General features: G+C 43.7%; 1 protein-coding gene across 9 annotated transcripts in view; it reads left to right on the forward strand.

Moving 5' to 3' along the window:
* WDR7 (WD repeat domain 7) overlaps positions 1-15508 on the forward strand; it is a 316220-nt gene extending 300712 nt beyond the window's left edge. For all 9 annotated transcript variants that reach the window (XM_053295511.1, XM_053295512.1, XM_053295510.1 and 6 more), the window contains 2 exons: positions 2697-2801; positions 11538-15508. In XM_053295511.1, the coding sequence (XP_053151486.1) occupies positions 2697-2801; positions 11538-11741 (309 nt within the window). In that variant the 3' untranslated portion in view covers positions 11742-15508. The remainder of the gene's footprint in view (positions 1-2696; positions 2802-11537) is intronic.
* The last annotated feature ends 305 nt before the right edge of the window (positions 15509-15813 follow it).

Genomic DNA, 15813 nt, shown 5'->3' on the forward strand with positions numbered 1-15813 from the left:
ATTATGGGAGTTGAAGTCCAATTACATCTGGGGACCCACACGTTGAGAACCCCTGGTCTATACAGACTGGCAGCAAATTCTCCAGGATTACAGGCAGGAGTCCCTCTCATCCGTACCTGGAGATGCCAGGGAGGGAACGCAGAACCCCCTGCAAGCAAGTATGCAGATGCTCTTCCCAGAGTGGCCTCATCCTCTAAGGGGAATATCTTACAGTGCTCACACATGTCGTCTCCCATTCAAATGCAAACCAGGACAAACCCTGCTTAGTAAAGGGGAAAATTCATGTTTGCTGCCACAAGTCCAGCTCTCCATCCATCTCTCTCTCTCTCTCTCTCTCTCACACACACACACACACACACACACACACACACACGGTGGAATCCAGTCTTCAGCGATGTATCATAGTCTGGGGGCAGGGGGATACTTGGCCAGTCATCCTTGGTATGAGGATTAATTCCTACGGGTATGTAACCCTCTTTTCATCTGTGAAATGTTGGAGGATCTGAGCTTGGCACATCTGCCTCGGTTATATCTGGAATAATGTGCTCTGCGTGCACTTTATGACCTGCTTTCTGTTAGTGGCATGCTTATATGCCATGCCTCCCAGGTTAATTGGCCACGCCCCCTACATATTCACAGGCATATGTTCCTATTTTCCTCAGGGCAATATTGACTGGTATGTTCTGGGCAGTGGATGGGCACAGGCAAGCCTCTCCCTCGCTTCTGACACAGGCCGACTGACTCTTGAAGTGCGGTTCTCCGTGAGATGGAAGCGGAACAAGCTGCCCGAGATGCTTCATCTCTGGCAACTTGGGCCAGGCTGATCTTCCGCTTGCGGAAGATGCACTCGTTGGGAGCAGCAGGGACTACTATTCTGAACTTAGACTGGAACCAGGAAGGCATGCTTCAAATCCCTTCTTCACCATGTGGCTTCCCAGTGGCTTTGAACAATTTGCTCCTTCCCAGGTTCAGATTTCCATCTTAAAAAATTGGGGGAACCTGGGAACTATTGGAAGAAAGAGTTAGTTGTGCTACAAATCCACATTACTTTTAACAACACATACTGTTAATATATCTGAAGAGGCTTCAGAGGAAGAGTACAAGAAAGAAGCACCCTATGTTTACTGTTGGTTTCAAATAGGTCAAGCATGAGGGACCATCTGAGGCTACGGCTTGCATTGTATCCTTCTCTATTTTGCCTGTTTATAACCACATTATGCATCTGTTCCATGTAATGTCTCATAGTAATCACTTCTACAAACTGCACTCACCCTGAGGCTTTGTCCTGCTGTGCCATCCTTCAGTTTACATTTCAGAGGAGGAAAGTGCGTTTTTTAATTTTCATCATACTTGTCTTGAACTTGGGGCAAGCTTATCTGTACAACAGACCTGTGGGGAAGGTTAAGCTGAGAGGTGGCACCTTCCTTAAGGTCTCCCCATGATCTTCATGGCTGAATAGGGATTTGAATGTGGGAATTCCAGGTCCACATCCAAAAGTGCATCCACTACACCATCAATTCTCTAAATACTTATTCAGATAATGGTTGAATTATGAATATAATCTTGGAAAAGTATACAAAACTATAGCTGGAACAGCAGGGGTGTGTGTGTGTGTGTGTGTGTGTGTGTGTGTGTGTGTTTGGCAATCGTGTGTGTGCGTGTGTGTGTGTACACACATTTCTGTTTTCAACATTATGAAATGTCTTCCAAATTGGATGGCATATAAAAAGGTTCAGGGGTGCTTGCTAACGTGATTTATATGGCTGTAAGCTGTCAGGGCTTGTCTAGGATTTGGGGTGCTGTTAGTTAACCATGACATGGGGTCAAACAGTTATTCAGTGCAAATGTATGAGTCCTGAATTCTGGTTATATTTGGCTTTCAGTGGCCATTTCTTGCACAGTTCCGTTTGTTACATGTAGTATTCCTGTTCGTGAAGACAAATAGGCTAATATTTGGTTATTCAGTGTGTTAAGTTTCAGAAGAGCAACCTTCGGTAGAAATTCTGAATGTATTCTGAATGAATACATAAATGAATGAATTCTGAATGTATGGGGGAGGGACTGAATTATCACAGGGGTTACGTTCTCAACTACCACCACAAATGCCGAAACTGCAGTAATTGAAAACTTGTGCCTATGGGAACGATTGTGTTACGTTCCTCAGTACATTGAAAACTGCTAAAAATAGCCCCCCCCCAAAAAAAATGAGGGGGGGACAGAAATAACAGAGGGGTTCAGCCTTGTACCTCGGCCACTGCAGCTCTCCAGCTCCTCCAGTCATGGCACCCAACTGCCCCATCCAACCTGCACCCCCCTCACCCCCCAAAAAAAATCCCTCCAAATTTTGCAAGAAAAAAAGTCCCAACCATGGCTCCGCACTGCCTCAAGAAGCACCTCCAAGCCAGAAATGCCACCAGAAGTGTGATGTGTGTGCACAGGAACCGCAAGTGGCCAGAAATCACCCCCTTGCTAATGGAAACTGGTTCTTTATAGCCAAACCATGCATAGCTGAAACTGCAAGCAGAGAACCCGCGATAAGGGTCCCCATCACCCTTCATTCTGTATGTTTTGACACATGGTTCTCAAGCTTCTCTTTTGATCCACAGTATCTGCATATGCACACATGTTGTTGCTGTATGTCAATATGATCAGTAGTAACAGACTAATTTTATACATCATCTCTCCTTTTTGTGTAGACCATCCTTGGCCATAAAGGACCCATTACAGCAGTGTCTTTTGCTCCTGATGGACGCTATCTTGCCACTTACTCCAACACAGATAGTCACCTCTCCTTTTGGCAGGTAAGACGTACACATGCATCTCAAAAGAGAAATATTCCTCACTTCATAATTGAATATTATTGCTTAGCTTTTCTTTTTGAAATGTATATGTGTGTATTAAAGTTCCTTTAAATGTGCATTTAAAGGCAGTGCAATACAGTGGAGTGGTTCATATGTCATATGGAACCTCAGTTAAAGCCAGGCTCTGTGCAACATCTCTGAGCCTCAGGTGCACAAGTTCCCATCCACTTACTATCTTGATTAAAATCAGCCAAGATCAGTTGTGATGTCCAGACAGACCAATCTCAGTTTATTATAGCCTAAGTGCTTCAAATATGCCAAGATCTGTAATTAACTTCAAAACTTGGGTTCAGATCCTGGCATATTTGAAGCAAGTAGATTAGAATAAACCAAGATTGGTGGGCTTCGATGTCACAACCAATCTTAGCTTATTCTAAGAGCATAGGAAGCTGCCATATACTGAGTCAGACCATTGGTCCATCTAGCTCAGTATTGTCTACGCTGACTGGCAGCATCTTCTCCAAGGTTACAGACAGGAGTCTTTCTCAGCCCTATCTTGAAGATACTGGGGAGGGAACCTGGAACCTTCTGCATGCAAGCATGCAGATGCTCTTCCCAGAGTGGCTTCATCCCTAAGGGTAATACCTTTCAGTGCTCTCACATCTAGTCTGCAATTCAAATGTAAACCAGGGTGGACCCTGCTTAACAAAAGGGACAATGCATGCTTGCTACCACAAGACCAGCTCTCCGCACACCCCAGTCTGCTTTATTAGTTACACGTACGTGTTCCCAGTCTGCTAGGTGTTTTCAGCAGGTTACTAGTCTTGTGCAGTGTGAATTGGGAGTGCTCCTCCTTGATTACAAGACATTGCACACAGTGTAGATTTCACATTATAGATGTGGCTCTTCACCAAATGTTTCTGTGATCCAAGTAAACCCCTACTTCTAACCTAGATAGGAAGTAGATGGTCACGCAGGGGTAGGAAGGCAGAAGACACACACTTCAGGCTCAGAGATGTCCCTTGGAGCCTGGCCAATGAACTGATCCAATAGTGCAAAAAAAGAAAAAAAAAAGAAATCATACAATGGTTTTTGGAGGAGCCATTCTCAAATACCAGATTTCACGAGGAGGGATAGGGGATGTCAAGAGATTTAAAAGCAGCTTTAAACAGTGACAGAGGCAGGGCACAGAGGGGAGCAAAGCAAATCTCACAAGGGAGGGTGTTGCACAAACTGGGTACTGTACAAGAGAAGGAACCCTCCCACGTGCCCACCAACCATCCCTCCAATAAAGGTACAGTGCACTACACAGCTTCCCCAGATTTCTGGAGACTGCAAGATGACTGAGAGGAAACAGAGAGGAGAGCTGGTCTTGTGGTAGCAAGCATGACTTGTCCCCATAGCTAAGCAGGGTCTGCCCTGGTTGCATTTGAATGGGAGACTTGATGTGTGAGCACTGCAAGAGATTCCCCTCAGGGGATGAAGCTGCTCTGGGAAGAGCAGAAGGTTCCAAGTTCCCTCCCTGGCTTCTCCAAGATAGGGCTGAGAGAGATTCCTGCCTGCAATCTTGGAGAAGCCGCTGCCAGTCTGTGAAGACAATACTGAGCTAGATAGACCAATGGCCTGACTCAGTATATGGCAGTTTCCTATGTTCCTAGTTATTCCAGTACTCTGGGCTGATTTTGGGTTTTAAAGGTAATTAAAGCAAAGACACAAACATTTATGCCCAGTGCATTTCAAAAGCAATCTTTCTCAAGATTAGTCTAGTTCTTACTAGACTGCTTGGAAAAGATGCTTGCCTCCCCAACTCTCTGTCTTCAAAACGTGTTGGGTAAAAATGATCCGTTCATGGAGCTGTTTCTGTCTTGGCTTTTGTGGTGACCTATAGCTGACACTGATCTCCATCCCATGTTGCTTTAAAGGTAACCCAGCAGCTCGAACTGAGCCTGGAAGTGAATCAGGAGCCAGTGCGGGGGCAGCAAATGCAGTCTTATATGGGCCAGTGGGCCAAACCCACTGAGCAATCTGGTGGCTGCGTCCCACACTAGGTAAAGCTTTTGAACACAATCCAAGGGTAGCCCACGTTATTATTATTATTATTATTATTATTATTATTATTATTATTATTATTATTATTTATTCACAAAGTCAGACAGGTGTTATTGACTGGTTTGTTTTATCCAGACATCAAGTCCTTCTCAAGGACCTGGGATGCCAGAATTATTATTCTTCTGCCACAGCCTTTCAATTTCGATTTGAAGATCTTTATATTTTGTTATTTTTTTCTATTTATTTTATTGTTATTGTTATACCACCTTTCAACAAAAATGCTCTCAAAGCAGTTAGAGAGTGTCACAGTCGTCCAATCTGAAGGTGACAAAGCACATGTTAATTTGGCCAAATCTACTTTCTCAAGAATGGGCACAGCTGGTATACCAACCTAAAGTGGACTGAAGCACCTCATGCCACAGCTGATACTTGGGCATCCAGGTGAAATTCAGATCGAGGAGAACCTATGAACCTGAGATTTCAGAGGGTTGAAACCCTATACCAGGGTTTTTCAATGTGTGGGTCCCCAGATGTTATTGGACTTCAACTCCCATAATCCCCAGCCCCAGTGGCCTTTGGTTGGGAATTATGGGAGTTGAAGTCCAGTTACATCTGGGGACCCACACATTGAGAATCCCTGCCCTATACCATGGCTAGCATCCTTCTTGACCAAGAGCACCTTTGTCTTGCCAGTTCATTATTTAGTAAAGTTTTAGTTTACTGGCCCACATCCAGGTTTTCGTGCCCTCCAGGCACTAGTTCGGCAAATCTAATGATAGAATATCATTAGAAATTCTAAATAATCATTGATAGAATATAATGAGACATTATCTAAAATGAACATCCAGAACAAAAACAAAAAACTGACACCCCCAATCTTATACAAATGTGTCAGCATGAACTCAGAGGTTCAGGGCACCTGCTTTGCACACAGAAAGTTCTAAGTACATTCCCTGATCTCTTTAGTGAAGGGGGTTGCAGGTGATGAGAGAGACCCCTGCTTGAGATGTTGGAGAGCCACTGCCAGCCAGAGTAGACAGTACTGTTACTGGGCTAGATAGATCAGTGGTCTACTACCAGAGTTTGACCATTAAATCCAGTGATGGAACAGACCCTCTGACTTTCATTGCACCCCACCCCCAAAGTTCTTGGCCAGCAAGGGCTTTAAAACTGCTGTATATTGGGGATTCTCGAACTGGAGTGCCCAGATGTGGTTGAATTACAGCTCCCATCATCCTGAGCTTTTGGCCATTGTGGCTGGGGGTGAGGGGTTTGTAGCCCAAGAATATCTGAGTACCCGAGATGGAGAACTCCTGCTGCATATTCATCAATCCTGTTCAGATTTCATGAAGACTGACACTGCAAGGAAGTATGGGCACACTCTTTCAGCACAAGCCCTGTTGAAATGTATGGGTATTGCATGGTTGCAAATGCATGGGTATTGCGTGGTTGCACAGCTCCCATTCATTTCAGCAGGGCTCATGTGTGAAGTGAAGCGCCGCCCCCCCCGCCCCCGCCAGTACTAGAACTTGAAACCTAATGAAATGGATTTGCAGTAGATTCAGGACAGACACAAGAGAGTACTACTTTGGTCAGTGCATAACTTTTGTGCCCTATTAACTTGAATCCAATACAGGGTTTTTTCCAAGTTCTTTGCTGTTAGAAATCAGGAGGTTGTCTTAAATTAGTTCTTCCTGTGGGGCAAATACAGATAGAACCTATATTTTTATTGGGGTTGTCTTAAATTCAGAGTAATTTTCTGTGTCGGTAAATATGGTATGTGTCTGCCACATTATAGGATGGTCACTAGCTTAGGTAGCTTTAAAAAGGGACAAATTCATAGAGGATAGGATTGGTAATGGTGATTAGTTGTGAGAGCTACGTATAAGGAGCCTCTAGGTCCAATAGGTCTACACTTCTGAAGGTGGGGGGCTATTAACTTTCATTGCCCTACTTGTGGGCTTCCTGGAGGCATCTTGTTTGCCCATGGGAAGTAGAAATCAGGACATGGACCTTTGGTCTAATCCACCAGGACTCTGCTTAGGTTACATAGGAAGCTGCCATATACCGAGTCAGACTATTGGTCTATCTAGCTCAGTATTGTCTTCACAGACTGGCAGCGGCTTCTCCAAGGTTGCAGGCAGGAATCTCTCTCAGCCCTATCTTGGAGAAGCCAGGGAGGGAACTTGGAACCTTCTGCTCTTCCCAGAGCGGCTTCATCCCCTGAGGGGAATCTCTTGCAGTGCTCACACATCAAGTCTCCCATTCAGATGCAACCAGGGCGGACCCTGCTTAGCTATGGGGACAAGTCATGCTTGCTCCCAGAAGATCAGCTCTCCTCTCCCAGAAGATCTTCCTATTAGTTGTTCCCTTTGTTTGGAATTGCAGCCCCATGTAGGCAGATACAGTACCTCTGTGAACACAGAAGGAAGCTCTGACAGCAGAATTATTGCCTCCTTGGACTCGGCATTCCTGTAACTATCAGCTAATAGTATATATTTTTAATCTACCATGACTTTCTGCATGTCATTCAATGATAACTGTACATGCCATTAAGAGCATTGAATTATTATCCATCATCATATAGTGGGCGACTTCTGGAGCAGTGAATAAGAACTGTAAAAATGCTCTTCCATCACTTGCATATATTTAGTGGAGTTGCATGGGAAGATCCAGAAAGCAATCAGACATATTGATTGAGATGTTTTACATGATCACCTAAGATCTCAGGGGGTGGCAGGGACAGGCAAGCACACGCTTGTGCCTACAAACTGCTAAGCTTAAGACTGTTGTGCTAAAATTATTGGGTTTTTTAAGGCAGCTTTAACATAAAGAGTTAAAAAGAGCCGACACGTTGCTCTTTAAAATGTGACCTCGTGCACTAGTGATTCTCCCCCCCCCCCCCCCCCGACGCCCCGCCGTGGTCTATTCAGCACTACTATTAATGCAGGAAAATCAGTAACATTAGTCATCTTAAAAGGGTTATTACTCAAGATGATTTAAATTGTGAAAATGTCAGTGGGGCTTGCATGCTCCCTGCTACAGATGCCATGATTTACACGCTCTGACACCATTCTGCTGCTGAGAAGGACCAGGAAGAAAGTAATGGCTTCTGTGTTGCACTTATCAGAATTCAGGACATGATATCAGCAATAGCACATCTTAAAACGTCCTCGGATATGCCAAGGTTTTCATGTGTCAAAGTCTCAGGCATGCAGCTCAGACCATTGTTCCACCTGTTCTATGCAAATTTAGAGATCTCATGAATCAGGGAGCAGGGTGATTAGGGGAGTATTTAAGCCAGTATAGAGCTGTTGCTCTGTTTCCTTGTTGTAAACCACATCACACATGGAACAAAGTGATATAAATTGACCAGTTATCTAGTGAATTGGAAGCTCCAATGCTTAAAGGTTTGTTCCCTTTGCTTAGAGAAATGATAGAAACATACAAAGTCTGTTGTAGCTTTCCTTTCCCCCCTTTCAAACTGTATATGGCCAGCAGCACACCCACCCTATTATTCAAGACGTTGCTGTGGCCAGAGAGGACCTTTTTCCATCACCAGATTGTACAGTTGCAACCATTTTAAAACTTGCACATTCCTGCAGATCTAGAAAACAGTCTGTGTGCACTTCATAAATCAACAGTTGCTTTGCATTTTGAATCAGATGAGAGTCACAGCATTCGTGGGCGAGGTGGGTTTGGATTTTCCCACCAAAACACTGGCCGACATCCAGAGTTAACAAAGTGCACATACAGCATGCTGCCTTCTGGAGTAAAGCAGCCTAGACAGGGCAGTTTTCACCCATCTCTCCTCCCCTCTGAACATATGTCCCTGACACTTGTTCAACCCCCAGGGACATATGATCAAGTGGCACAGAGCGCATCAAAGGGGAGAGCAGCAATAATTGCTCTGCACAGACTCCTGTGGCGCTTTACTCTGGACCAGGGGGCCGCTTGTCCATGAGGTGAGCCAACAGCCACAGACAGCACCTGCACCCTGAGGTGGTGAGTCTAGGCATCCCGCCTTCACATTGCCCTCGGATCTGCTGCTTCACCTGTCTGCTGCCACCCCTCTTGCCCAGCTCCACTCCACTTTTGCCCCCACAACGCATTGCCCGTCACTGCAAGCTGGGAGAGGCTGAGGAATGACAGAGTGAAGAATGCGGCAGGGGGAAACAGGCAGACTGGCCCCTTCCCTGATGTCAGCCCACCCCTTCCTCATTTCCCTTTCACTTCTCATTTCACTTCTTAACCAGAATGCTGCCCAAAGCCTCTGGATGTGAGGGTGTTGTCCAGTGGTGCTCTGACCCCTGGACTTTGGGGCCAAAGTCTAGGGCCTCCAAACCCTCTGGGGCCTCCCCAAATTCTCTTTAGTCTGTCCTGGGTGGTGTGGTCGCCACTGGCCAGCTCTGCACAGGGCTGATGAGTGTGATTGTGACCTGTGCCGGGTGCTTTAGAGACATAATTTAATTTTAATTGTTTGTTGTTTTATACAGTTTTATAATTTTTGTTTTAATTGTTAACTGATTTTAATGGTTTTGTTTTAATTGTAAACTGCCCTGAGCCATTTTGGAAGGGCGATATAAAAATTGAATAAATAAATAATAAATATGGGGGATTGGGGAAAGAAATATGTGGGATGGGAGTACATTCAGTTGCATGTTGAAATGTTTCTGCTAATGCATATTTGCACAAATATACCTGTTTTATATTCTTACATTCTTGTGAGTGCATTTGCTGTTTCTGCCCCTCAAGATCCCACGTATAAAAAATACTGTGTGTGTCACTCTGTGTGTGTGTCTATGTGCGTGCACAGGGAGGATGATGCTTAATTTTCAGTTGGGGGCGGGGGCTCCAGCAAGGGGGACGGGGGCGGGTTCCAAAGGTCTTTAGGTCCAGACTCCAAAATTACCTCGGTGTACCTCTGGTGTTGTCTGTATCTTGAATCAAACAAGGTTCTGTTACTGTTCACCAAACTTGTTTGGACTATCCAGTCCAGCATCCTGTTTCTCACAGTGGCCCACCAGAGGCTTCTGGGGAGCCCACAGGCTAGAGGTATGTGGATGCCCTCTCTCCTGCTGTTGCTCCCCACAACTGGTATTTAGAGGCATCATGCCTCTGAGGCTGGAGGTAGCCTATAGCCACCAGACTAGTGGCCATTGATAGACCTGCCCTCCATGAATTTGTCTAAGCCCCTTTTAAAGCCATCCAAGCTGGTGGCCATCACCGTGTCCTGTGGCAGAGAATTCCATAGATGAATTATGTGCTGTTGCAAAAACACTTCCTTTTGTTAGTCCCAAATTTCCTGGCAATCAATCTCATGGGATGACCCCTAGTTCTGGTTCTGTGTGTGTGTGTGGGGGGGGGAGATTTCTCCCTGTCCGCACCATGCATAATTGTATAGACCTCTACCGTCATGTCTCCCTTTAGTCGCCTTTTTTCTACACTAAACATCCCCAGATGTGGTAGCCTTGCCTCATAAGGATTCATGAAGCAGCCCAACCGGAAGGCCACTCCGCAGCACACTGAGACAGCTGGTTCCCGTTCCCTGCCCTAATAAACAGGTGCTTACAGTGGCAGGTACTTACAGGGCAAGGAAGACATAAAATAACAAGCATTTAGTTCTCAGTGTATTTAAGCAGCGCTCTTGAGTCCTGTTATTCCCATAACCAAAGGGAATCCAAGATCAGGATGCAGGGCAAGTTGTGAAGTTGTCTTGCTCTGTATCTGTTGCCAGATCTGCCAAATGATGAAATGAAATGACCATAAACCTAAACCTTGCCTGTATTCTGTGTGTTTTCCCCTTATGTTGCTGATTATTATTTTTTACTTGACTTCCTCTTATTTTCAAGCATGAATGAACTAGAAAGTAAACTTCTATATCCAGCTGCAAAATGGCCTGAGCCATTTTTGGAAGGGTGGTATAGAAATCAAATAAATAAATAATAAAAATAATATACCTTCCTAGGCAGCTGCAGTTATATAGCTTTTATGGAACCCACATTCAGAAGCCACTGTTAAATATGAAGGGTTAGCCACATTTTGTGTGTCTTGTACATGCTGGAACTCTTATCGAGAACCTTCGCAAAGTTTTATTTGCCCTCTCGCTAGTTCAGGCGGTGGTTTTGGTGGAAGATGAATGAAATGAAAGTATAATTGAAAGTCAAACAAGAGTGAATCTATGATGCTTTCCCCAGAAAGCCTTATCCAAGGGCTTTAGTAAACATTTTGCAGGGGTTCTCAAACTTAGCTCTCCAGATGTTGTTAGACTACAACCCCCATCATCCCCTGCTGCAATGGCCAAAGTCACAGTCTCCTCCAATGGCTGTTGCTGGTGTCTATCTTCTGTTTCCTTTTCAGATTTTGAGCCCTTTGGGGATCCGTTTTATTTATTTATATCTATGTAAACCACTTTGAGAGCTTTTGTTGGAAAGCGCTATATCAATATTTGTCATATTCATATTCATAGTTGTAGTCAAAGTTTGAGAATCCCTGCTGTATGATTTCCATTGTGGCTGGGGCTGATGAAAGTTGTCGTTCAACCACATCAGGAGACCCAGTTTTGAGACCCCCTGCTTTGAAGGGGAGATTCCCTACCATTTGGACGGCTTTGCTCCTCCTAAACCACCAGTCCTTGTGTTTCAACACTGACTTGCTGTTTCTCTCTCCTTTTTCTCTTGATGACAGATGAACACCTCTCTCTTGGGAAGCATTGGCATGCTGAATTCTGCACCACAGCTCCGTTGTATGAAAACCTACCAGGTGCCGCCCGTCCAGCCTGCGTCACCAGGCTCCCACAATTCCCTCCGACTGGCCAGGCTTATCTGGACTTCCAACCGCAATGTGATCCTTATGGCCCATGATGGCAAAGAGCATAGATTTGTGGTGTAGAGCCAGGCTCCTTTTTATTTTATTTTATTTATTTCTTGCTCTGAATACAATTTTGTTTTAAAATCCCCTGTAAAGCTCTCCCCCTCTCTGTGATCTTAACACTGGAGGGTCCATACCAGTGTCCACAAAAGTTATCCAGCAGGATTGGCCAGGTGGCATTTATTCTACTTGGTTCTCAAGAACAGAGCCTTATTTAAGCTTGCTGTTTACTTAGAAAGATGCACATCCGTGCTGTGGCCTATAGCAGCTATTCTGGCGTGTGGGGTGGGTTTTTCCCCCTCTTGTGGGTGGAGAAAAGGAGGAGCTTGAGAATCCAGCTGCCTTGTCTGTTTTAGCTTCTTCAGTGAGACTCTGGAAGATCTTAATTTCTTTTGATATATTTCTAAAAGCAGTTGCTAACTATGGCACAGGAGCTGGGCTGACTAATCACTTTGAGAACAGCTGAAATAACCCACTGGAATTTTTATATATAAAAATATATATATATATATATATATATATATATATATATATATATATATATGGAAATGTTGAAGTATTTAGAATCCTGATGTTTACTGAAAGCTTACATGTTTACATGGATGTTCTTCCAGCAGCTGTTGGAGGATCACTCAGAAGAGTTTTGAGGCTACTACCCAGAGCTCGGGGTGGTAGTTATAGCTCCACACATGCATTTCTGGTCTTTTTTGACCAACAGAAGAGAAGCAGCTAGTCCTGCAGTGTGTGCAAAAGAGCTCCCATATGTTCATTAGATCAGTTGTCAGGCATTTCACGCAAAAATTCAGGGGCAGGAGGGTTTTCTACTTTGGATCAGCATGCTTCCCCTCACTTACATTGTTGATGGATTTGGGATTGATGGCATACTTTAATGAATGAAGAGAGAACTGTATGTTTCTTACATTGCAGAAGAGAGTCGAATAATCTCTCTGGTGTTAAATTTAAAAGAGAACATGAAAATCTGCAAAGCAAAATTAAGTGAAACCTAGTATGAAAACATGTATCAGTCTTTTCATTGCTGCTAATATAGATCTCTCTGTCCACAAGTGTTCTTTCACCCAGCTTTCACTAGCCCTGGGTTCAATGAGGAGGCAAAGGTCCTTCACATTTATGCCGGATTGTGTTGCTGCATAAACAAATCATGATCTAGCGTGTTTTCATTTTGATTTCACTGAAGGACAGAGACATAAGAGTTGGATGCTGAAATGCATCACTAATTGTTATTGCAGGAAAAAATTTTTAAAAAGTGAACTCTGATCCAGTTTCAACATTTTTTAGCATTTTCCTTAATGAGAAGATCCACTTATAATGTAAACAATTGGTGTTCACATATCTCCCATGTCTTGCATATTTATTTTTGTGTGAAAAGCATCTGAGTTTTGTTCACAGGACAAAGTAAAAAGATGTAGGGGTTTTTGTTTTTTTTAAATTAAAGCGTGTGTATGTGTGTGTGCGTGTGTGTGCGCGCGCGTGCTTGTGTGTATATACGCATGTGTGATTCTAGCTTGCATTCACTTTCTGGGAAATGTGCAGAGAGAATCCTCTTAGTATATGCTAACATGTTTCAACAACAACAAAAGGAGCCTGTAGAAAATGCAAAACTAGAATCTGAAACAATAAACTGAAATTATAGATTCAAAACAGATTGGGTGCATTCGTGTTCATGCACTGCTTTTTTGCAGTCACTATAAAGGTTGATGAGGGTTGTGCCGATATCATGCATTCTCTTCCCTAGCGATTCTCAAACTTGGGTCCCCAGATGTTGCTGGACTACAAATCCCATCATTCCCAGCCCCAATGGCCAAAGGCCATTGTAGTCGAGCAATATCTGGGGACCCAAGTTTGAGAAGCCCTGCCTCTCCCTTTTGCGCCAGGGGAACTTGCATCAGCAGAGCTCCCAGTAATTTGCAAATGCTGTTTTGAGGGATTGTGTATTTGGTTTAAAAAAACAAACAAACAAACAAACTAGGTCTATTTAATACACTATACATGTAACTAGGATTACATAGGCCACAATCAACATATCTACTTGGGATCTTAAAAGTGGAGCAAGAAATAAGACCACTAGGAACGCTGATCTCATAGTGCTGTAAATGTGTGTCCTTTTTAACTATGGCAACGCTACATAGCATGTGTCCAGCGTGGTAAAAATTCTATCATGAAGCTTGGCGTTTTTTAAGTGAACTTATGCAATGTGCTCATGTGTTGCAAGGGAGAACACACAGAACGTATACATGTTGTCTGTACGACAGAGTGTTGTAGCACTGAGTTTGAGTGCTGGCATCAGTAAAAATGGAGAAAGACCTTTCTGCACATCATTCCATGGACATCCGAGTGTCATATTTAGGACTTTTGTTGTTCATCTCTTGCTTTTCTAACAGTGCCCATGAGCCAGAGTTTGCAGGGCTCTGGTGCTTACACAGAGTTCTCCACAATCAAGCAGTTCTCCTGTCTCTTTAGTGTGGGATACTGCTTCTTGCATGCTGTGGATGTTCATGCAAAGAATATCCCCAGCATTGAAGAAAACTTACAGGGTTCCAGCTACCACAAAACTCCACCTAGAGCCATTGTGCGTAGGTTACGTTGAACACAAGGCTTCCATTGAAAATGGCATCCCCATTGTGAGTTCACTCCCTTCCTAACATGTAGTAAAACATATCTGTGCCCTGATGTCACAATGTTATGAATTTTTCTGCCAGTAAGTGGTCAGTGTTGTGAGGCAGGGGCAAGGAAACGCATAAAGTTGAGACATCAGACAAGCATACTACACGTTGCAAGTGGAGAAGGGAGAACTCAGTTTTGTGATTGTAACTTTTGCCAGCAGCCTCTGTGTGTGTTGTAACATGGAGTTCCGCTCTCCAGGTCTATCACAGATTCTGCACTGTGCTGACAAGAGTGCAAATTTCCCAAGCAAGGCTGCACAATCTGTTTTCATTCCAAGGGGAATTGTGCATCCTGTAATTCTGCTGCTACTTTAAAAAAAGCAAAAAATTTAAAAAACCCAAGAAGAATGGAGAATGTACAGCAACTGTGCTAGATGAGATGGCAACCATAACAGCTGAGTTGTGCGAGGTTTTTAAAAAAAAACAAAATGGGTTTTCTTAATTCCAGTATTTTTAAATACAGTCACATGCTATCACTAACACAGAGTAGTTGGGTGTTGTGAAGGATTTAAAAGTACTCTCAATGGCGTATTGGAGGGTGGCGGGGGGAGGACACTAAGATTTTGTCTCTTACAGATATATAGCACATGATACATGTCTGTAAATAACAGTTCAGGGCTTTTAAACCAATAGGAAAGCTAGCTTATGGAAAAGAGTAATTTAAACAGGATAATCAATATTTATTAACTAGCAATCGCAACTATCCACCAAGCCCAGTATGGGGACCCTGTGTGACCCCCATCACTGGAATGAAGGGAGGCTGTGCTACAGTGTAGCACATAAGTGGATTTTTGCCCTAGAAGTCTTAATTTCCCTAACATCCGCATAGGCAAATCTGACACTCTCAACCCTCACTGCAAACTTCATCACAGCTTAGATCTTTCAGCACTGCAGTAAAATTTGTATTGTCATTCCAGTGTAAGCTTTTAGTGTTTTATTGATTTGTTTAGTACTGTATTTGGATTTGTCCTTGTAAATGTAGAGACGTACGTAGCTTCATTGGCAGTTTACAAGCAAAAGATGATATGATGAGGCACCTGTATGAAAATGTTGTCATGACTGAAGTCACAGTGTATGGTAACTGATTAAAATGTCTGCTTCGAGAAACAGCTTGATGATTCCACTTATTGGTTGCTGCATGTACTGAATTACACTGTGTCGATGATAATGTGTGTGGAAAAAATACTAGATTCGACTGAAGAACACTTTCCCTATATTACAATTCTCACTTTGCCACACTCAACAGCACTGGATGGTTGAACTATTAGGGCCAAACCAGAGGTTACAGTAAAGGTGTGACTGCCAGTAAAAATGAGCCACCATAACCTTAGTTATTACTCCTGTAACGTTGGGTAAATTTTTAGTTGTGTTGTGGTATCACAAGATTTTGTGTTGCAGTGATCTCCGAGTTC

The sequence above is a fragment of the Hemicordylus capensis genome, chromosome 2, assembly GCF_027244095.1.
Source record: "Hemicordylus capensis ecotype Gifberg chromosome 2, rHemCap1.1.pri, whole genome shotgun sequence".
In the NCBI taxonomy this organism is placed as follows: domain Eukaryota; kingdom Metazoa; phylum Chordata; class Lepidosauria; order Squamata; family Cordylidae; genus Hemicordylus; species Hemicordylus capensis.